The following is a 22,746-nucleotide window of genomic DNA, read 5'->3' as shown; positions in this document are numbered from 1 at the left end:
TATCGTTGTTTTCTATAATATAGATGTTTTAATTCCAAAATAACAAAATATCATTTTCAAAACTGAAACGAATAATCTATCATTTTCAACATTTTCTCTATCAATTTGGTAATTAACCCATATAGGTCGACTTTACAAATATGTTTTTTATTATTATTTAAAATTGAGTTTTGTAATTTTTAAAGTAAAATAATTTCTAAATAATTCATAACTAAGTAAGCATATACTAATACATCATATAATAATATTGAATTTTTTATTATATATATTATACAGAAATTTTTTCCAGAAAGGTAGAAAATTTTGAAAAATTCCAAAAACAGCACATTATTCATTTTTATATAGCATTTTCAAAATTAAAATAATATCATTAAAGTGAATTTTTTTCCTATGATATAAAACAATAAATACTTTCCTTTTAAATTCGATTAAAAAAAGTTTTATTTTATAAAACACTAGAACATTTTAAGGAAAATATTTTAATTTTGAAAATAATAAATTATTGATTTCGGAATTAAAATGAACATCATGCCATTTAGTATTTTTATTTTCAACACAACATTTTGATAAATCAATATATTATAAAATCGATTTAAACTATTTGAATTTTACTGAGATGAAATGACTCGAATGAGATGAGAAACCATGTTAATTAAAAACAAGAGAGATTTATCGAGCAAACCTATCTATTACAATTTTATTACAAAAACATCCTTACTTTTATCCAGTTTGTTATCAAAATAAACCTTACTTTATAAATCAAGCTAGCACGACTAACTTAGTAAGACTACAAATCTTATTAAGAGTCGTTGGCCTACATGAATTATCAAATTAGATTTTTGGATGACAAAAATTGATGAGGTTAGGATCCACTCCAAGGTATGTTAACTAACAAATTAATTCTTTCAATTTGAATTTTATGACGTGGATACCAACTACAAGCTTGATAAAGTAGAGTCTGATTTTCGGATTCGAAAATTTTCACTCGACACTGCTGATGTGGCAAAAGCATAAAATTATAGATCTTTTTCTTCGGGATACACAAAGACAAAGATAATCGATTCTATGCCCTTGCCACGTCAGCCGCGTATTGAGTGAGTGAAAAATTTTGAGTCAGAAATCATTACCCCAAACATGGTAAAGTAGTTTTTTTTTAATAGAAATGCAACAGTTACGCTATAATGTGTAATATAGCGTATCTCGAGGAAATTTTATCGGATTGCACAAACCCTAAAAGACTAATAAAAACCCTAGTCGACACCCACAGTTACTCTCCATCAGAATTCAGAGCAAACCAGAGGCGCTACACAGAGTATACGCCATGGCTGATTCAACAGAAGAGCTTCACAACGAGAACGAAGAGTTGAAGAACAACAACAAGAAGAAGAGAAAGCGAGAAAAGAAGAAGAAGAGAAGAACTACACTTACAGACTCGTCAGATACAGAAGAGAAAACCATTAATGGAGTCAAAGAGGAAGAAACAGAAGATGTTGCAGAGGAAAGAAATAAAAACTTGACTGGAGGAGATAATGAAGATGAAGATGAGGAGAAAGAGGAAGTTGTCGAATTGAGGCCGAAGAACAATAAGGGATCAGGAATTATGAGCACTGAGTCTTTCTCTCTGTTGGGACTTTCTGAACCCACCATGAATGCCATTAAAGATATGGGGTTCAAGAGCATGACTGAGGTAACCGTTTCTAAAAATCCTAAATTTGAAACTTTGTTTGATATAACAGTTCTGTGAAAACCATAAGTCTTAATATTCACTATTGGTGCTGTAATCAACTCGGAAACTATTGGGTTAGGTCCAGTTTGGTTAATTTGGATAAGTTCGAGTAAGTTTCGTCAAAAAACAGGGAAAATTTGGAGATTTTACCAATTCTGGGTATGAAAATCCTAAATTCGGAAGCTTTTTTTTTTTTTTGATAAAACAGTGGGTGTGAAAATCTGAATCCTAAATATTCATTATTGGTGCTGTAATCAATTTGAGAACTATTGGGTTAGGTTCAGTTCGGTTAATTTGGATGAGTTAGTGAAAGTTTCACAATTTTTTTTTTTTTTTTTGGGATGGTAAAAATGATGTTTTTTGAGGTTTTTTTTTTCTTTCCAAAACCCATCATCTTCATTCTCCCTAAAAGGTAAAAGCCCTAACCGTTTCTTGAGATTTGAATGTTGAAGAAAATAAGATTTTGAGGATGAAGGGTGAAAATTTTACCATAAAAATTAATTGATAAATTTTTGGTTGATTTGTTGATTTAATTGGCTTGTCCCTTATTCGGAGAATTTAACTAATTTTTGGAAAAACTCTTGAGAATTTTGTGACTATGGTTATAAATTTCATCAGAATTTTGTGACTATGGCCGTGAATGTTTTAGTTTTCTGAATCTGTTTTAGTAATTTTTTTGTTTGTTAGTAATTTTTAAAGTTTTTTGATAGTAATGTTTAGTTGTCTTAAGTAGAGAAATTTCTTGTTTCTGAATTTGCTTGGTGGAGTTGAATTTATACTTGGAGTAAAGCAAATATCTATTGCTCTCCCTCATGAGCAATGCAACTAATTTGTCTAGTAAATTTTGATAACTATGGTTCTAGTTGTTCCTATAGCACCACCATAATTAGCAGTTCAGTATACAGAAACCATAAGGTGTGGGGAGAGTTCGAGTTCGATATGGGTTTGATATTAAATTTTTTGGCAAAAAGATAACATTTTCTCCTTGTGGGTGGGCTCATTAATCATGATTTCGTGACTGAGTAAAATGAATTTTCTAATACTTCAGCCAAGTCTAAGAGTATACCAATTATGCCAAACCTTTGAATGGGATGGTCGTACTATTATTTCTTTAATGGAATTATTTTTTCCCTAAAACTCCTATGGTTTGCGAGTTATTACCTGAATTGCTAACTATGAACACAATATGGCATCGAGGGTTTGCTGCCTTTTGTTTGACTTTGTTGGAAGTTTGATAATTTGACTCCTTTACCGGGATATCTTTCTCCTGGTAACAAATAGCTACACTTTCATTTTTTACATGGTTGGAATTTTACATGTGCTTATTCATCAATTTTCTATTTTATTTTAAACATATGCTTGTATTCTACAATCTTATCTTTATTTATTTCACGAGTTCTCTTATCTCGTTATAGAAGCCTCCTGAGGGAACTTCTAATCCTGATGGTATGTTTCTTATTTATATCCGCAGATTCAAGCTAGATCTATCCCACCCCTTTTGGAAGGGAAGGATGTTCTTGGAGCTGCGAGGACAGGTTCGGGAAAGACCCTTGCTTTCTTGGTACCAGCTATTGAATTGTTGTATCACATCCATTTTAATCCTCGTAATGGGACGGGTGTTGTTGTCATTTGCCCAACTAGAGAGCTTGCCATGCAGGTATGGCCGCCCTTCCTTCTTCATTGTAGTCCTGTATTTTCATGACAGGTTACCTAATAATTATACTTTTTTTTTTTATCATTAGAAGCTTTTTTGAGAAAGAAAAATAGAAATGGTTGGTGGTAAAGCTTGTATCACAAGGTCCTAATGCCTTGCTGCATGCCTCTTCTTTTTAAAACCCTGTTTAATTTGTTTCCTGCTTGAATTTTGTTGCGGATCTTTAAATGTTAAAGTACTATCTAGTGTCTAGATCATAAGTTAAATCTTTGTATCGACTGATTCGGCGATCTCTGAGTCACTCTTTTCCATCAGAGATGATTTGGGATTGTAAGGTGCCATCTAGGGTCTCCTCCTTTATGTGGGCTGCAGCTTTGGGGAGAATTCTTACCATGTATGAACTCACTAAAAGAGGGATGGTAGGTCCTATTCTTTGCTTCCTTTGCAAGCAAAGTGGGGAGTCAGTGGATCTTCTTCTTTTGCAATATACCATTTCCCAATAGATTTGGAGGCACTTTGTATCAATGTTTGAAGTAACTGGCTGTTTTCCTTCGCCGGTGAAGTCTTTTCTTTAGTTGGCGTCATTGGGGTGTAGGTTTCTCATCTGTAAAGAAGTTACCATGGAGGTTTTTGTCCTTCACAATCGGTTGTGGGTTATGGAAGGAGAGAAACAGTTGTGTCTATGATGACAAGGAGTTGGGTATTAATGATATTGTGATATCTGTTTTGAACTTCTTGTTTTTTTGGTGTAATGCATTCAAAGAGTTTAGGGGGTGTTCTTTGATGATTTTATGGGAGATGGGATTGGGTTTGTGGTATAGCAATTTTTTAAGGGCTATAGCGTTGTATATCCTTTGGGTTTGGTCATCTTGACAACCCCCTTTGAATGCATCTTCTTTACTTATGAAAAAAATGACCTTCACAATCCCTTGCATCCTTCTTTTTTCTTTTCTCGGAGCATATTTTGGAGTATTTTTCATCTTTAAATCATAACAAATTATCATTACTAAGCATAATTGCAGTGCCCTTATGTGCAAAAAGGGTAAGGATCCCCAGACTAATCGTCCATTTAAATAATGCAGATACATGCTGTGGCAAAGGAGCTTCTCAAGTACCACACACAGACTCTTGGGTTGGTTATGGGTGGTGCATCTCGAAGGGGAGAAGTCGAACGCCTTGTAAAAGGGGTTAATCTATTAATAGCGACCCCTGGTCGACTTCTCGATCATCTTCAAAATACTAAAGGGTTCATATTTAAAAATTTGCAGGTAAGAGAATCTTTCTTAATTTATTCATGAGGGACTCCATGCGTGTGCCTGTTTAGTCTGACAATAAGATAAAATTCTTTTTGTTTTGATTTTACTGGTTATGCTCTTTTTTTTCCTTTTAATTCCTCTTTCTTTCTTTAGTACATGATTGTTTTTTTTTTTTTTTCCTTTTGAGTGTGATATATGTGGGTCAGATGTTTATAACGCACACTGAAGATCGTACATTCCATATAAAATTTTCCCATTATCTAGTTACAGCTTTGTGATGTCTAAAAATCTATGCTCTTCCTATACAATATCAAAGTGTAAGTCATACCAGGGTCATATCCGTGGCATATCTGGGTAGGATACTCGGATGTCATTTATTTTACATGGACATGATTTGTGCCAACAATTGCTCAAGGATAAGGAGACGTGACTACTATGAAAGTAGCCTTCAATCAGTTTCTTGCTCTAATAATATTTTAATTTTCAGAACACAAGCATGATCGATGTTGTGGACTTTAGTTACATTTGATATGTTTTTGGGATGATGAGGTTAAAATACAATGGAACTGCTTATTAATTTAAAAATACAATGATGCTCAAACATATCCCTGTGATTCTATGTTACTCATCCATCTGAAAATTATTTTTGTAAGTTCAAACTAGTCTATTAATTTGAAAAAAAATAGAAAAAAGGAAAATGCAAACAATTTTACGTAAAATTTATTTGTATTGGATGTTTTCCCATGATATGTCCAACATGAATTTCTACACAAAAAAAAAAATGCAGAAAAGAAAAAGAAAAAGGAAAAGAGAAATCTGGATTACAGGACTGGATGGTAGATGCATAAATGGAAAAAAAATGAAGTCAAAACGAAGTTCAATGGATAAGAATACTGATACCTACCAGAAAGTGAAAAGAGATATGCTTTATCATGGCAGAAAACTCAGTATTTATTTTTTTCATTCTGATTTCTAGCTTTCAGGATGTGCTATATGGTTTATTCAAGAGTTGGCAATGTTAGACCATATCTTTGGACTTGAATAGTCAAATCAAGGTGGGTGGATTTTGCTGCAATCCAGGATCTCACTGCATTACTAAGAAAAGAATTCATAAAGGGTACCTTATCAGTTGAATATTAAAAATTGAAAACTGCAGCGCTCCCTGTAGAAGCGAGGCGGGAAGCAAGGTTTCTACCCAACCTCAACATCTGCCATGGGAGGAGCCTCAGGCTTAATGTCCTAAGCTATAAAGGCTCTTCTAAACCTCTTGACAACAAAGCATCTCCATTATCTACAATATGAGGGCATCTATTCTAATACCTAACATTGGGAATATCCTTGCCCTAGGATTCTCCCCCTAAATACTAATCCTTTACTCTTAAAGAAGACTTCCAGAAGTTCAAAGACACCCCTCTGAAAATCCCAAAATTATGCCTACCTAAAAAAAAACCCAATACTATTGCTCTTGGTACAAAGCTCATAATTTTCCCCTTCTTTCAACCATGGCCTTTAAAATAGTCATTGTTTAGTTTATATACATTAACATGCACACTTACCTACAAACATCAAAGAGAGAAGGGTACTCTTGAAGTTTGATAGACTATTTATAATGTGATATGTAGATGTCAAAATTGTAAATAACCAGTTTTAACTTGCACCATTTTTCTTTGTACGTAGCGTCCATAATGTTTTGTACGTCAATGTATTTTATAAAATACAATAGTGTATGCCTGCTATTTTTGTTTTCTTTCTATTTCCTTGTTAGTTCTTACTTGTCATTTTCTTTAGCTAGTGAGCCATGGATATATAACCCACTCCTCAAGTTTAATTTAGTACTTTTGAAGTTAGAACATTTACTACTGAATTTAGTGCTGATAATTTATTGGGTTTCTCAATGTATGTGTTAATATTTTTTGAGAACACTCTTGGATGTGCAGTGCCTCGTGATTGATGAAGCTGATCGAATTTTGGAATCAAATTTTGAGGATGACTTGAGGCAAATTATTAAGAGTTTACCCAAGGTACTACTAATTAAGATAAAAAAAGCTATTACTTGAAATAACTAAGGTACTTTTGAGAGGGAGCCCTTCAATTGATCTGTTCATTAATTTGGTTAAGCTCACTCTCTGTTGAAATGTTGAAGCACTAGGTCTCGTGGACTAGCCTACTGAACCCTTTCCCCTTAAATGACGTAGTTTCTATTGACTAGTGTTGATAAATGTTTTGTAATTGTAATAACACAAATTTCGAGGATGCAAGCTGGGACGTACGGATGCTAATGTGGCACCTTATAAATGCGCTAGCGGGCCTTGGAACCCTCTGTCGGCATCCAACTTGCTACCATGCCTGACCCACATTGTCACCATATTGGTGTGACATTTGCCCTACACCAGCAATCCTCATTCAATTTGTGAATGGCATCTATGGTGTGCCAAACCCAAAGGACTCTAGAACTTGGACTAACACCAGTAGGAGCACTATGAGACCAAGGGTTGGTGGGCTCTCACGAGAGATGCGAGAATGATAGGTGATAGGCAGCCTCATAAGGTCTAAACCTTGTACTAGGCTCAACAAGAGTGTCAACATTGATGACAATTATGTTAGTAGAATCCTAGGTTGACTTAGTTGTCATAGGTTGATTTCCCTGCTAACACAAGATAGACAACATGTAACCAAAAGGGAAGTCGGACTTAAAAGTATTACAGTGACCCACCCACCTATTATCTTAGATGGCACCCTTTGTCTCAGACAAATAGGAGAAAGACCCATCCATATAAACTCATGTGGTCCCTTGAGATGGGATAATCATTAGACCCTGAAGGAAACTCTCTACACATTTTACTTGCCTTTACACGGTCTCTCTTTTTTTCTCTCTCTATCCGTTTCTTTTTCTACCACCCTGGTCTCCACTCATCTCTGGTTCAAGTTTTATCAATCCTATCAAGTTTTCTCCCTAACCCAAACGGTGACCATACAACCACTTGGCTAGTTTAGGTGGACATTCAGATCGTAATCCCACCACAATCCATCTATGTGTAAAAGTTCCCATCTGTTTTTTATTTTTTATTATTATCAGTAAAGATGAATTTATTGAAAAGAACAACGAGGGGGGTCGAGGGGACCAACCCAAAACAAAGAGAGAAAACAAGTAAAGAAAACAACAACGAAGTGAGAGCAACCAATCACTCTCACGATAAAGAGCAAACTCTATCCCATATCACAATGAAATCTTTAAAGAAGACCCCCTTAAAATTCTTATAAAGTTTACACCAAGATAATAGAATCTCCAAAATTGATAAAACTAATCTTTCCAACGTAGACACTTTCCCCTAAAAAATACAGCGATTGCAATCTTTCCAAATTCCCCAGCAAATCGCAAACGACATCAAGAACCAAAGGATTCGTTTAGAAGACGAGAAAGAACCTCCTTATACCAACCAAGATTCCAAAGCCGACTTGACTAATCGGGGAAAGCATTCCACTATACCAAACAAAGATAAGAAGTGCAACCAAATATGGTTTGCCACTCGGCAATACATGAGTAAGTGATCTACCGTTTCCTCCAGTAATTTACACATATGACATTGGTTCGGAGAAATAAAGTCTCTTTTGATTAATTGGTCCGTAGTAGCCAGTCTCCCTAAAGTCACCAACCACATAAACACCGATATTTAGGAGGAATCTTACCACCCTAGATAAATGAGTGAGGAAAAGACGTTGCATAACTTGGCGCAATACCATTATACAAAGATTTCACCATAAACTTCCCATCCCCAATGCCTCCCCACAACCTCTTGTCATCCGAGGAGTGCTCCATGTTGCTACTCTCAACCAGAAAAATTAACCTCCCCAAAGTATCCACCTCCTAATTATTAAAGGATATTCTAAACCCAAAGTCCCAATTAGTTTTCCCATTCTTGAAATTTTTGAAGCAAGAGATGACGTGATTCTTTTTCAAAGACAAATCAAAGAGCTTCGGGAACATGTCTCTAAGAGGACCATTCCCACACCACCAATACTCCCAAAATCTCACCTTATTCCCCCTCCCCACCTTACACTTCGCTCTTTTCTTAAAAATCGAAAGTCTTCTAAGGATCTCCTTCCACACCCCACACTCCAATGCGCTTCGAGCCGGACCACTTTCCCACCCACTCTCATTCTCCCCATACTTATCCACAATTATTTTTCTCCACAGATTTTCCCCCTCCTTCCCAAATCTCCAAGGCCACTTTCCCAACAAAGTTGAATTCATAACCAAAGTTACGAAAGTCCAATCCCCCATTCTTCTTAGGCAAGCAAAGCTTCTTTGTATTTTTATCTTTACAATGAATAGCTAGATTGTTTAGTTTGTTATTAGGATTCGAAAAACAATAATTCAACTCCTTTCATTGGTAATGTAGATTGGGGAATAATTTCTTCATGTAACTGTTCTAATTTGCTTTTCTTAATGTTATTTCTTTAAATATTGAGTAATCTAATTCAAGCCAACTTAGCTTAGTTGGTAAGATGTGTGGAGTATTGTTTTCATGTCTCAAGTTTGAACCCAACTTCACTTTGCTAACCAAGAACCCTATATATATATATATATATATATATATAGAGTCGGGATCTGTAGAGAACATTCTAGACAATGTGTTTTGTCTTATATGGGCAAAAAGTTTCGGAATGGGCTGAGTTTTTGTGAGGATGATCTCTATGGTGAGGGGATCATCCTTGCAAAAAATCAGCCCATTCTGAAATTGCTAGCCCCAGTTTACAAGTTAAAACATCGTGGACCATTCATTTTAACCGTTAGTTTGTGACCACTTTTCATAGGGTTAGAAGTTTTAGAATCAGCTGATTTTTTGTGAGGATGATCTACTCACCATAGAGATCATCCTCACAAAAAATAGCCCATTTCGAAACTGTTTTGCCATATAGGACAAAACGTTGTCTACAGAACGTTGCCCATATATATATATGGCATGGGCATCCTTTTTGGGTTTGAGGGGGTAAAAGTGAAAAAATAATGGGTTAAAGGAGTAAAAGAGGAAGGATGGTAAAATCAGAGGGAAGGGGGGGAAGATAAAGACACTGTAGCTGGATGGGACGTTTGTACACCACAAAACTGTAGCAACGGTGGACCCTACAATTGTGTTTTATCATATATATATAGTAAAACATAGGTGGGTCTCATTTTGTCATAGTTTTGTGGGGGATAAATGTCCTATCGAGCTACAATGAGCCTTTCCTCTTCACTCTTTCAACTTTATTGTCTTTCCTCTCATCGAGCTATAGTGAGCCTTTCCTTAACATTATTTCTTTAAATATTGAGTAATCGAAAGGGGTAAAAAATTGATAAATATTAAAGTGGGAAGGGTATCATTAAAAATCTTCGAGGTTAACGGGTAGAAAAGGAAAAATAATGGGTTAAAGGAGTAAAAGAGGAAAGATAATAAAGTTAGAATGCTATTATTGAAAAAAAGGAAAAAGGGGAAAGATAGTAAAATTGGAGGGAAGGGGGGTGAAGGGGAGACATTGTACCTGGATGAGAGGTTTGTCCCCCACAAAATTGTATCAATGGTGGGTCCTTTGTCATTTAAGTTACATACTCTTAATCATTTAATTAAAAGGGGTATTTAGTCACATTTCTTTGGGTTTTTTTAAGATTTCTTTGTCTGTCCCTAATTCGATGTTGTCTCTTTTTCAAAGTTGGGATTCGTCCATGTTCTCGGGGAGTAAGTAAATTTTGTGGAGGCTTCTTCCCTTCGCTATTACTTGGGGGTTATGGTTGGAAAGGAATAAGAGAGTATTAAAAGATGCCATAACCACGTTTCATGAGATTCTCCTTTCCATTCTTGGGCTACTGTTCTTTTGGTGCAAGCTCCTTTATGAATTTAGAGGTGTTTTCTTTGAAGAGTTTGTTTTTAGATGGGACTCTTGTAATTAGGCGCCTTTTGTTTTCTATTGGTCGGTCATCTCGACCGCTTTTTGTATTCTCTCTCTCTCTTTTATGAATGGAATTTAAACTTTAAAAACAAATGTTTTGTGGGAGATAAACGTCCATCAAGCTACAATGATCTTTTCTTTGCACCCCTTCAACTTTACTATCTTTACTCCCATTGAGCTACAGTGAGCCTTTCCTTAACGTTATTTCTTAAATATTGAGAAATTAATCTAATTCAAGCCAACTTACTTAAGTTGGTAAGACGCATGGAGTATTATTCTCACATCTTAGGTTTGGACCTAACTTCACCTTGTTAATCACGGGCATCCTCTTTGTGGTTAAGGGGGTAAAAGTGGAAAAATAATGAAGTTAGAGGGGTATTATTGAAAAAGGGTTAAAGAGTGAAGAGGAAAAACCTTGTAGCTGGTTGGGAGGTTTTTTCCCCACAAAAATGTAGCAACGGTGGGTCCCATTTTGTTATAGTTTTTTTGGGGGATAAACGTTCCATCGAACTACATTGAGCCTTTCCTCTTCACCCCTTCTACTTTATTGTCTGTCCTGAGCCATTAACTCAGTTTCTGTTCACTAGTTTGAGCTAACCGGTTCACCAGAAACTTTGCTTAGTGAATGGGGGATCTGTTTCTTGATTAATTGATGTTCACCCACGAGTGATTTCTTTACTTGATTAACGTTTACTAAGATTGATGGTAGATCTGGTTCTCAAGACATCGAGTTTTAGTGAGTAGAGATTTCTTACTTCTCTTTAGTATGCTAGTTTGCTTTTCTTTATTTCTTCTCTTTACTACCACACCTTATGTTTATGAATAACCATCATAAGAGATTTTATTGTAAATTATTCTTCATATAATAAAATCACTTATGGTTTTTATTTATAATATAATGGTGTTGTAATATCACTGCCTATTTTTTTTGGTCAGCTATATCTCTTTATATATTACTTATTGAGATTAATCAATTCAGTTCTCAGATTTTGATGGGTTCCTTCTGCTCCATTAGGTTTTGTCTCCCCTGTTTCCACCATTTTTTGGGATAAGGCTTTGATGATGATTTTCCGTTTCCATCATTTAAAGAAACTCCATATTTGGTCAAAAATCCACTACTAGTTAGCAATATGAGGAGTTCTATGTTTTTATTTCTTTCTGATGTGGCTGAATGCCATGATGTAGAGTTTGTGTTATCTCTGGAGTTTTTTGTGCTAATTGCAATATCTAATGTGCAGAAGAGGCAAACAGCTCTTTTTTCTGCTACCCAGACAAAGAAGGTTTGTAGGTCTCATTGAAATGTTACCCTAATCACGGCTGTCTATCGTAAGACTTAAAAAACCTATACATTCTTCAGGTTGAAGACCTTGCACGATTATCATTTCAAACAACTCCAGTATATATTGATGTGGATGATAGGAGGTCAAAGGTAAATAAATAGCAACGAAAATTCTGTACTCGTTCTTCAATCTTCACTGTTAAGTCAACTAACCTCACATCTGGTAATGTAGGTCACTGTAGAAGGGTTGGAGCAAGGCTACTTTGTTGTTCCAAGCGCCGATAGATTTATTTTGTTATATTCTTTCTTGAAAAGGAATTTGTCAAAGAAAGTGATGGTTTTCTTCTCTTCGTGCAACTCGGTCAAATTTCACTCGGAGCTTCTCACATACATTAAGGTCGATTGCTATGATATTCATGGAAAACAAAAACAGCAAAAACGTACATCCACCTTTTTCGATTTCTGCAGGGCAGAGAAGGGCATCCTATTATGTACTGATGTTGCTGCTCGCGGGCTTGATATTCCTGCTGTTGTACGTCTTTTCTTCTACATGTTTGATTTGATGTACAGGACTGGCATTCTTTCTTATGTATCATAGATAGCTCACTTTGATTGTTTCCGTTTCTTTTTCTTTTTTTGCTTCCAATTTGAAGGACTGGATCGTGCAGTATGATCCTCCAGATGAACCCAAGGTGCTTTCTACTCATTCTTTTCCAATGAACTGTATGTAGCTTTTGTTTGTTGGGCATTCATTATTCTGGACATAGTCACCAAGTTGGGTTATTGGTTTAAAACAGCAAGGAAAACTTGGGAAAAAACAAGAATAAAATGGAAAGAAAACAATAAATGTACAAAATAAAAATATATATAATACTATTTAGTATCTCTGCATGATAACATGTTTCCACACATAATTGTAATTTTTGTGATGAAACGAGTCTAACCATCAATGTATCTTTTTGAGCAAATTAACATACTGTTGAAAAAATTTAAAACACATAACATCAAGACATTATCAAGATATTGAGAAAATGGTTCTTATTATTTTTATTTCTTCTGAAAAATCCTGTTTAAAAAGTAAAAACGTGTTTTATTTATTTATTGTTTTAATCATTAGAGGTACAAAATGCATTTTTAATGAGACTTTTTTTTTTTTTTTTAAATTTTAAAAAGGAGTTTTTTGTTACTATGTTGTGGATAACCCAATCATCAAATAACTTTCGATGGTTGTGAATTTTGCTTTTTCAGGAGTACATTCATCGAGTTGGTCGTACAGCTCGTGGTGAAGGTGGAAAAGGGCGTGCTCTGCTCATCCTTATCCCAGAAGAGTTACAATTTCTTCGTTACCTTAAGGTCTAATATTCTTATAAATAAGGTCACTGCTTATTTTGTTTTACTCGCGGAAGGAAGATCCATCATTCTAATAACTTATTCTTTATTTACTGACAGGAAGCCAAAGTACCCATTCAAGTACTTGAGAATAAGCAAAAGTTGGCCAACGTGAAGCCCCTCTTGGTATTCTTCTACTTCTGTCAAGGCTATATATATTCCTCGTGTGCTGGTGGGGTGGGCGTAGGGGCATAGGATGGGTTGGATTTTATCCGTAATCCGAGTGATCCGAATCCAAATTTAGCAGGTTTGGACCCTTGGAGTAGACCCTGAATAAAAAAATGCATCGAATATGGGTTGATGTCCCTTTGGATATGGATCCATCCTTATATCCGCCTTGATTCAAATGATATATTGCTTTGAAAATTATATATATATTTTTGTATTTCAAAATATCTTTTCACTACTTTAATGTAACATCTATATGATAAAACAGCATTGTAGGGCCCAAGGGGGGGGGGGGGGACGGGGGACATCCCATATTTTTTGGGGTTCACTTTTTTACCTGTCCTCTTCACTCTTTCTAATTTTGTTATATTTCCTCTTTAACCCACTTTATTGTTTTCCATCTGGGGGGGATGGGGATTGGGGAGTGGGGGTTGGCCAACGTGAAGCCCCTCTTGGTATTCTTCTACTTCTGTCAAGGCTATATATATTCCTCGTGTGCTGGTGGGGTGGGCGTAGGGGCATAGGATGGGTTGGATTTTATCCGTAATCCGAGTGATCCGAATCCAAATTTAGCAGGTTTGGACCCTGGGAGTAGACCCCGAATAAAAAAATGCATCGAATATGGGTTGATGTCCCTTTGGATATGGATCCATCCTTATATCCGCCTAGATTCAAATGATATATTGCTTTGAAAATTATATATATATTTTTTTTGTATTTCAAAATATCTTTTCACTACTTTAATGTAACATCTATTTGATAAAACAGCATTGTAGGGACCAAGGGGAGGGGGAGGGGGGACATCCCATATTTTTTTGGGGTTCACTTTTTTACCTGTCCTCTTCACTCTTTCTAATTTTGTTATATTTCCTCTTTAACCCACTTTATTGTTTTCCATCTGGGTATGGGGGGATTGGGGAGTGGGGGTTGAATGGCCTGATGTTATCCCATCCGAATCAAGTAATTCGGTCAGGTCAAGTGAGATCTGGATCCAGAATTAGTGGAAGAAAATGGCTCAGATATGGTTTTATCTAGTAGGATATGAGACATAGATGGATCTAACTAAAAAATTCGAATCTGGATTTGGATGTACTCGTATCTGATGCTAACCCAACCCATTTTAAGCCTTAGGTGGGTAGTCCAAGTGAACTCTCTACCATGCAAGGGACTTAAATTGTTTGAGGATTGATGCAGGAGAAATTGGTGGCGAAAAATTATTATCTGAATAAATCGGCTAAGGAAGCGTACAGATCATATTTATTAGCATACAATTCACATTCTATGAAGGACATTTTCAATGTTCACCGTCTTGACCTTCAGGTACTTACCTTAACTCAAAAGACGTTTATCTCTATATCCACTTCTTATTGTAGGCTTATTAAGGCATATAGTGAAATTATGTATGAACATTCATTGTGGACAGGCGGTTGCACAGTCATTCTGTTTTTCTAGCCCTCCAAAGATAAATCTGAACTTAGATAGTAGTTCATCCAAATTTAGAAAGAAATCGCGTAGAGTTGAAGGAGGCCGCCATGGGATCAATGAAAGCAACCCTTATGGGAAGCATAGAGGTGGAAATGATATTCGGCAATTTGTAAGGCATTAACAGATTAAAGCATCAAACAAGGGATTTTTTTGTTTGCCTATTTTTGTTCTAAAGTTTCCTCCTAGATTCGTTAGGGTTCCATATTCTGAGTTATGTGCTTTGTTACTTTTACAAATTTTGTTGTTTAATTAATTAGTTTATTATAATCTAATCTTTTAGTTTTTATAATTTATAAGATGCTTTATTAAGCTAGTTTAAATTTCGGCAATCCTTTAGGGTCTGTTTGGAAGACTGACGCCACTTCAGATGTTTTGATTGCAAGTCCTCGGCCGCTTCATAGTTTCCCCTACAAAAAAATGTTAGTTTGCCAAGATGCTAATTGTGAAGGTCATTTGGTAGTGGATCTCGAGATCTCATTTTTAACAAGATCATTCACCAATAAATCATAGAAATCACGAAAAAATAACGAAAAAGAGAAAGAACACAAAAATGTTTTTTACGTGATTCAACAAACGTGCCTACATCCACGGGTTTAGGGGGTCGTTTCACTATACATCTCAAATTTACATAGCCTTCTCTTCTCTCCATCTTTCTTCCTTTTTTTTACAATGGTCTCAAGGTTTTTAAATAGAGAAATCTTAATTAAAGTCTTAATTTTAATTAATTACAATTGACCATATTGTCTTTTATTCAAAATATTAATTACATAAAAAAAAAAGGGAAGAATCCTTTTAAATTAGGATTCTTTCTTAATAAATTAAAATATTCTTCAAATAATGTCATGTGTTTGCCTCGGGATGTGTGTTTATAGTGTAGATGAACAATCCAGATGAAAAACGATTATATCCTTCCACACTAATTAAGCATATGTAAACTTTTTCTCAAAAATACATTTTCTAAAGAAAATAATTTTTTTTATAAAACTTCTTTACAATGGCCAACCTTGCTTGAGGGTCGGCTAAACGAATTCTTGTTTCTTTATTTTATTTTGGACAAAACCAAGTTTTTTGTCGTTGAATTAAATTATGTGTTTTCACGAGATTTGTTTCAAATAGATAGTTGAATTTGGAAAAAGAATTTTAAGTGAGTAGCTCATTTCAAATTTTGAAGAACCCCTCTCCATTGAATTACACGGAGTTGGTGAAAATGTAGGGGTGTGAAATAAATTCAAAACGCCACTTGTCTTGTCAATTTGAAGCGGGCTGCCCACTTCAAAGTCGGACTCGTTGAATTGGTTCTCTGTAGAACTTGTATTAAATGAAAACATTTCGCAACTCAACAATTCTAGTTTATTGAATTTTGTATGCAGAGAACCAAATAGTAGTGATAGTAAAGATATGTCAATTAATTTTAAAATGAATTCCTGAAAAATACATGATCGCGACTATGTAAACGCAAAAAACAACATTTGGGATTTTTATCCTCGGGATAAATATCTTCCAAGGTATAGATAATTGGGATGTGTAAAAGGTTGGATTTTGTGTTTTAATAGAAGTGCCAACTTAGCTAAGTTGCCAAGCGCATGTAAGTGTTTATCCCATGACCTAGGCTCAAATGCTCTAAAGTGTTTTGTTTTAGAAGTGCCAACTTGGCTAAGTTGCCAAGCGCATGTAAGTGTTTATCCCATGACCTAGGCTCAAATGCTCTAAATTGTTTCCGTGTGTGTCACTTGAGGTGGGGTTCACCGAGTCAAGGCCAGCTACTGTTGAGTAGGCGAGGGCAGACAAACCCTGTCTATATAATGGCGTAGATTCTTGAAGATCTGTCTCTATGTATCGATAGAACGAGAACTACTAACAACCCTGGTTTGCGAGAAAAAAAAAAAAAAAGAGTTCGTGTTTTTACAATTGCCAGATGTGTTCTTCCATGAGTATTTTTTTCATGAACCATTCGATGTTGAAGAGAAGGTGGAGTGTCCTACGATTTCAAAATTTGTAAGACCAAAACTACTACCCATGCCCCTACATTTACATTTAACCTTATTATTATTATTATTATGGAACCACATTAATTTTTTAAAACTACGAAAATAACTCTTAATTATTTTCAAAATGACCTTTGGTAATATTTTAAATTAGAAAAAAGCCATTATTATATATTAAATAATAAAATAAGATTATATATTTGAAAATTTTATAATAATTAAAATATACATGCATCTAAAGATCTTTAATTTGGATCTTCTTCTACCTCTTTTAGAATATTTAATTTCAATATTATTCTTGGCAAGTTTAATAATAATGTGAGTCGCAAACATCTGAGATCAAATGAATCAAGATGGATGTTTGGTGATGATCAATTCCTCATATTATGAGAAAAAACACTGGTGGCCAATCCAAGGAAAAATAATGTTAATGGTTCAGATAGCTTTTTGATCATCAAATTAGGTGATCCTTTGTTTAGATCATCTTTTAATGGAGTGGGCCCACATACTTGTTAATGGTCCAGATCAATCAATGATTTGGGACCCATATACAATATGTTGGATTAGTTTCCATTAAGACTGATGGACCAAACAGAAGACCCATCACAAAGCTTACCATAATTTCAAAGTTGTTCCTACAAATTCAAACTAAAATCCATCACAACATAGCATTAAAAATAAAATAAAAAATCACCCAAATTGCTCCTTTTAGTGGGTTTAATAACCCAACTAAGACATCTAAATCCAACCCTAAACTACTAAAAATTAACAGAAACCAATATCTGAACTTAAAACTACTATTGCACCTAAAACACTAGACAAATAACCCAAAGAAAGACATAACAATAAGAGAACTGATCCCAGCCATTGTAACAACAGCACCAATGTTACCCGATGAACTTGGTGGTGAATCGGTCGTCCCGTTCTGATTTCCCGGTGGAGGCGGGTTTTCTGTTTCCAACACCTTAATTATCATCTTCTGTCCTCTCTCACAATGACCCGTGACGCCGCTTATGAAATAAAACAGCCCTGGACGCTCTAATTTGTAATTTGTGTCCCCGTTGTTGGAGAAGAAGAATGGGTGAGCTGAGCGGCATTTGCCGTACTCCGATTCAGTTACCACCAAAACCGAATCTTTCTTGTACTTGAAATCTGAATACATAACATATGATCAAGTCTTAAAAGATACCAATTTTCAAAATATTCAATGTTTTATGATGGTCTAATTTAAAACATTTCGAGATGGTACAAATCTTTAAACTATGTTTACGATAAGAAAATATATCGAAAAGAATTTTTGTATTATTTTGAGATTATTAAGACTTAAAATTTAGTTTCGAGAACTCAAACTTCAATGTTATGTTCTAATCTCGGCCTTTAAATCATATTAAACATATCAAGAATGGGTATCTCTCTAAGATTCAAGAACATTCAGATTTTGGGTACTTGAGGTTTAAAATCTTAACTAAAGATTTCATCTTGGTTAAGTGAAAAATCCAAACTTTTTCACTAAAACAGTCCGAAACATTCAATGTTTAAGTTCTAGTATCATCAATAGAGAGACATTTTGAAATCATACAAAGCTTCAAACCATAACAAAAGATTTAACACACTCAGTTTTCGATTACTTACTGACGACATCACCGATTTGGAACCTATGTTTCGATGCCCACTGATTATAAACTTGATCGTTCTTCGATGAGGGAACAACCCATCCTTTGTCGTCCCCGACTTCAAATTCGACGGCGTAAACAGATATGATTTGGATGGAAGAGAAGAGTGTTAATAAGAGGAAGGTTTTGAAGAAAAGAGAGGCCATGTTTTAGCTTTCTTGGGCGAGCCCTTGAGTTGTTAATTTGTTTGAGTTTGAAGGAGTGAAAGAGTTGGTTATTTGGCTAAAGAGAGGGAGAGAGATATGGAGAGAGTGGGGATTGTTGGAGGTAACCGTTTAGTAAGTGTGCCTTGACTTTGTCCAACTTTTTTAAACTGACCGTTAGACACTACGCTTACGTGGCACTAGGCAGTGAACCATACATCTCTTTCCTCGAGATGCGTGAGATTAGAGTTTTCAATGAATTGGGTTTGGATCGGATCGGGTCGGGTGAATCTAAGGTCAATTGGTTTAGAATTTGTGTTCTGGTCGAAATTAAGGTGTCTATGGGTACCCATTTAACCGGAACCAAAATAAAAAATGTTGGTTCTGATTTCATTTTTATTGGAATCAAGTAGCATCGGGTTTAAAATGGAATCTTATCGATTAGAACAAAAATCGTTAGGGCCTATACAATGGGTACCTGAAATCAATTTATTTTATTATATCGCTTCACACAATTGATGATTAAAAGTTTTCTTATATTTTATGTAAAGTTCTTCAATTTTTCATGTAAACTATACAATGAGTTTTAAAATGGATTATTTCTTCTAAAAGTTTATTACATATAAAGAAGACGAATTTTAATTTTTGAAAAAAATTCCTTAGATCTATCATTAAAAGAACAAATTGTAGTTAAATTGTATATAATATCAATATATTAATTTTTTTTTAAAGGAAAAAAAAATTATAATAAATTTTTTTTTTCTCGTTCAATTCTTAATAATTGGAATCGATGGGTTTTCGTGTTTTTAACAGTTTCAGTTCTGCTTATTTTATAATCAAAATTAAAACCGACAAGAACTAGAATAAAAAAAAAAATGGTGATTTTTGGTTTGGCTCATAAGAAATTTGCATCTAGAACTAATCGATTGACCCCATGAAATGACAATATGATTTGTTTGGTCATAAAAATATTTTGGTATCGACCACAAAAACATATTTTAAGGGTGTCATCGGCCTCTTTTGATATTAGAGCAAATTTTTAGAGCCAAATAAAAACCATATTTTTTTTTTTATTCTAGTTCTTGTCGGTTTTATTTTGATTATAAAATAAGCAGAACTGAAACTGAAAAACACGAAAAACCATTGATTCCAATTATTAAGAATTGAACGAGAAAAAAAAAAATATATAAATTTTTTTTGCCTTCAAAAAAAAAAATATATTGATATTATATACAATTTAAATACAATTTGTTCTTTTAATGATAGATCGAGGAATTTTTTCAAAAATTAAAATTCGTCTTCTTTATATGTAATAAACTTTTAGAAGAAGAAATAATCCATTTTAAAACTCATTGTATAGTTTACATGAAAAATTGAAGAACTTACATTAAAAATATAAAAAACTTTTAAGCATCAAGGTGGTGAAGCGATATAATAAAATAAATTGATTTTCAGGTACCCATTGTATAGGCCCAACGATTTTTTGTTCTAATCGATAAGATTCCATTTTAAACCCGAGCTATTGATTCCAATAAAAATGAAATCAGAACAACATTTTTTATTTTGGTTCCGGGTTAAATGGGTACCCATAGACACCTTAATTTCGACCAGAACACAAATTCTAAATCAATTGACCTTAGATTCACCCGACCCAATCCGATCCGATCCGATCCGATCCAAACCCAATTCATTGAAAACTCTAATCTCACGCATCTCGAAGAAAGAGATGTATGGTTCACTGCCTAGTGCCACGTAAGCGTAGTGTCTAACGGTCAGTTTAAAAACAGTTGGACTAAGTCAAGGCACACTTACTAAACGGTTACCTCCAACAATCCCCACTCTCTCCATATCGCGCTCCCTCTCTTTAGCCAAATAACCAACTTTTCACTCCTTCAAAACTCAAACAAATTAACAACTCAAGGGCTCGCCCAGAAAGCTAAAACATGGCCTCTCTTCTCTCAAAACCTTCCTCTTATTAACACTCTTCTCTTCCATCCAAATCATATCTGTTTACGCCGTCGAATTTGAAGTCGGGGACGACAAAGGATGGGTTGTTCCCTCATCGAAGAACGATCAAGTTTACAATCAGTGGGCATCGAAACATAGGTTCCAAATCGGTGATGTTATCAGTAAGTAATCCAAAACTGAGTGTGTTAAATCTTTTGTATGTATTGAAGTTTTGTATTGTTTCAAAATGTCTCTCTATTGATACTAGAACTTAAACATCGAATGTTTTGGACTGTTTTAGTGAAAAAGTTTGGATTTTCACTTAACCAAGATGAAATCTTTAGTTAAGATTTTAAACCTCAAGTACCCAAAATCTGAATGTTCTTGAATCTTAGAGAGATACCCATTCTTGATATGTTTAATATGATTTAAATGCCAAGATTAGAACATAACATTGAAGTTTGAGTTACCGAAACTAAATTTTAAGTCTTAATAATCTCTAAATAATACAAAAATTCTTTTCGATATATTTTCTTATCGCAAACGTAGTTTAAAGATTCGTACCATCTCGAAATGTTTTAAATTAGACCATCATAAAACATTGAATATTTTGAAAATTAAAATAAAATTTTAAGACTTGATCATATGTTATGTATTCAGATTTCAAATACAAGAAAGATTCAGTTTTGGTGGTAACTGAATCGGAGTACGACAAATGCCGCTCCGCTCACCCAATCTTCTTCTCCAACAACGGGGACACAAATTACAAATTAGAGCGTCCGGGGCTGTTTTATTTCATAAGCGGCGTCACGGGTCATTGTGAGAGAGGACAGAAGATGATAATTAAGGTGTTGGAAACAGAAAATCCGCCTCCACCGGGAAATCAGAACGGAACGACCGACTCACCACCGAGTTCATCGGGTAACATTGGTGCTGTTGTTACAGTGGCTGGGAGATCAGTTCTCTTATTGTTATGTCTTTCTTTGGGTTATTTGTTTAGTGTTTTTTGGTTTGACAGTAGTTTAAGTTCAGATATTGGTTTCTGTTAATTTTTAGTAGTTAGGGTTAGGGGGATTTAGATGTCTTAGTGGGTTATTAAACCCACTAAAAGGAGCAATTGGGTGATTTTTTTTTTTATTTTTAATGCTATGGGTTGATGGATTTTAGTTTGAATTTGTAGGAACAACTTTGAAATTATGGTAAGATTTGTGATGGGTCTTGGTTTGGTCCATCAGTCTTAATGGAAACTAATCCAACATATTGTGATATGGGTCCCCAAATCCTTGATTGATCTGGACCATTAACAAGTATGTGGGCCCCCTCCATTAAAAGATGATCTAAAACAAAGGCTCACCTAATTTGTATGATCAAAAAAAAAATTAGAGAAAAAAGCGGTGTGCGGGTAGCTTTTTTTTTTGTATTTGACACTTTCATGGTAATGGTTGTTACTTTTTTGGACAAAATTGTTAAAAAATTTATTAACAAAATTTTGGAGGAAACCTTCCAAAATGAAGATATAGCTCTTTAATTCTCTCTTCGAATATTTGAGTAATCTCCTCCTTATCTTATCATTTTTGAGAGTTACTATTGCTACACTAACTTATCTTTGGTGATTTACATATGAATTGGAGTGGCATTAGTAAAATTTAGTGTGGCAATAGAATATCTATTATTTTCTATCAGTACATATGAGAAGACCATGGTCAAAAGTGCATAGTATAGTTTGATAAAATAAGGAGGAGATGACTCAAATATTCAAAGAGAGAGAATTAAAGAGCTATATCTTCATTTTAAAAGATTTCTTCCAAAATTTTGTTAATAAATATTTTAACAATCTGGTATGATCAAAAGTCTCAAGAATCTGAGATTTATAGTGGATTTCGCGGAAATCTCGAAAATGTCACCAACCATTCCCATGAATGTGTCAAATTCCAAAATATTCTAAAATCGCAAAAGCTTTGTTCTTATTTTTTTGTCTTCTAAAATCACGATCTCTACAGTTCTCACGTTTCCATTAATTAAAACACTTTAAATAGGTAACTCAAAATAATTAATAAAAGAAATTTGATACTTTAAGCGTCAAAATTTTGATTAAAAATTTTTTTTGGAAAAA

General features: G+C 34.5%; 2 protein-coding genes and 1 pseudogene across 3 annotated transcripts; 2 read left to right on the top strand and 1 right to left on the bottom strand.

Annotated features, from left to right (window-relative positions):
- The first annotated feature begins 1,250 nt into the window (after nucleotides 1-1,250).
- LOC147394561 (P-loop containing nucleoside triphosphate hydrolases superfamily protein) lies at nucleotides 1,251-15,174 on the top strand. Its single transcript, XM_086453396.1, has 12 exons — nucleotides 1,251-1,687; nucleotides 3,198-3,383; nucleotides 4,463-4,648; nucleotides 6,574-6,657; nucleotides 11,803-11,844; nucleotides 11,922-11,993; nucleotides 12,076-12,375; nucleotides 12,497-12,535; nucleotides 13,092-13,196; nucleotides 13,293-13,358; nucleotides 14,595-14,720; nucleotides 14,824-15,174. Exons 1-12 carry the CDS (start codon nucleotides 1,322-1,324, stop codon nucleotides 15,004-15,006), a joined length of 1,755 nt encoding a protein of 584 aa, XP_086309522.1. The 5' UTR covers nucleotides 1,251-1,321; the 3' UTR covers nucleotides 15,007-15,174.
- A 2,281-nt stretch (nucleotides 15,175-17,455) lies between these two features.
- LOC147394560 (early nodulin-like protein 6) lies at nucleotides 17,456-18,793 on the bottom strand. The gene is made up of 2 exons (XM_086454455.1): nucleotides 18,503-18,793; nucleotides 17,456-18,022 (listed from the first exon to the last, which is right to left on the bottom strand). The coding sequence occupies exons 1-2, from the start codon at nucleotides 18,687-18,689 to the stop codon at nucleotides 17,685-17,687; spliced, it is 525 nt and encodes a 174-aa protein (XP_086310581.1). The 5' UTR covers nucleotides 18,690-18,793; the 3' UTR covers nucleotides 17,456-17,684.
- LOC147394559 (early nodulin-like protein 6 pseudogene) lies at nucleotides 18,786-21,682 on the top strand (annotated as a pseudogene). The gene is made up of 3 exons (XR_015181313.1): nucleotides 18,786-18,821; nucleotides 20,608-20,815; nucleotides 21,294-21,682. The product of XR_015181313.1 is annotated as an early nodulin-like protein 6 pseudogene (transcript).
- Nucleotides 21,683-22,746: the final 1,064 nt, after the last annotated feature.

This window comes from Akebia trifoliata, chromosome 9 (genome assembly GCF_017979445.1).
Source record: "Akebia trifoliata isolate Shusen 1 chromosome 9, ASM1797944v1, whole genome shotgun sequence".
NCBI lineage: Eukaryota > Viridiplantae > Streptophyta > Magnoliopsida > Ranunculales > Lardizabalaceae > Akebia > Akebia trifoliata.
The sequence above is the reverse complement of the archived record's forward strand: the minus strand, read 5'-3'. Positions and strand labels throughout refer to the sequence as shown.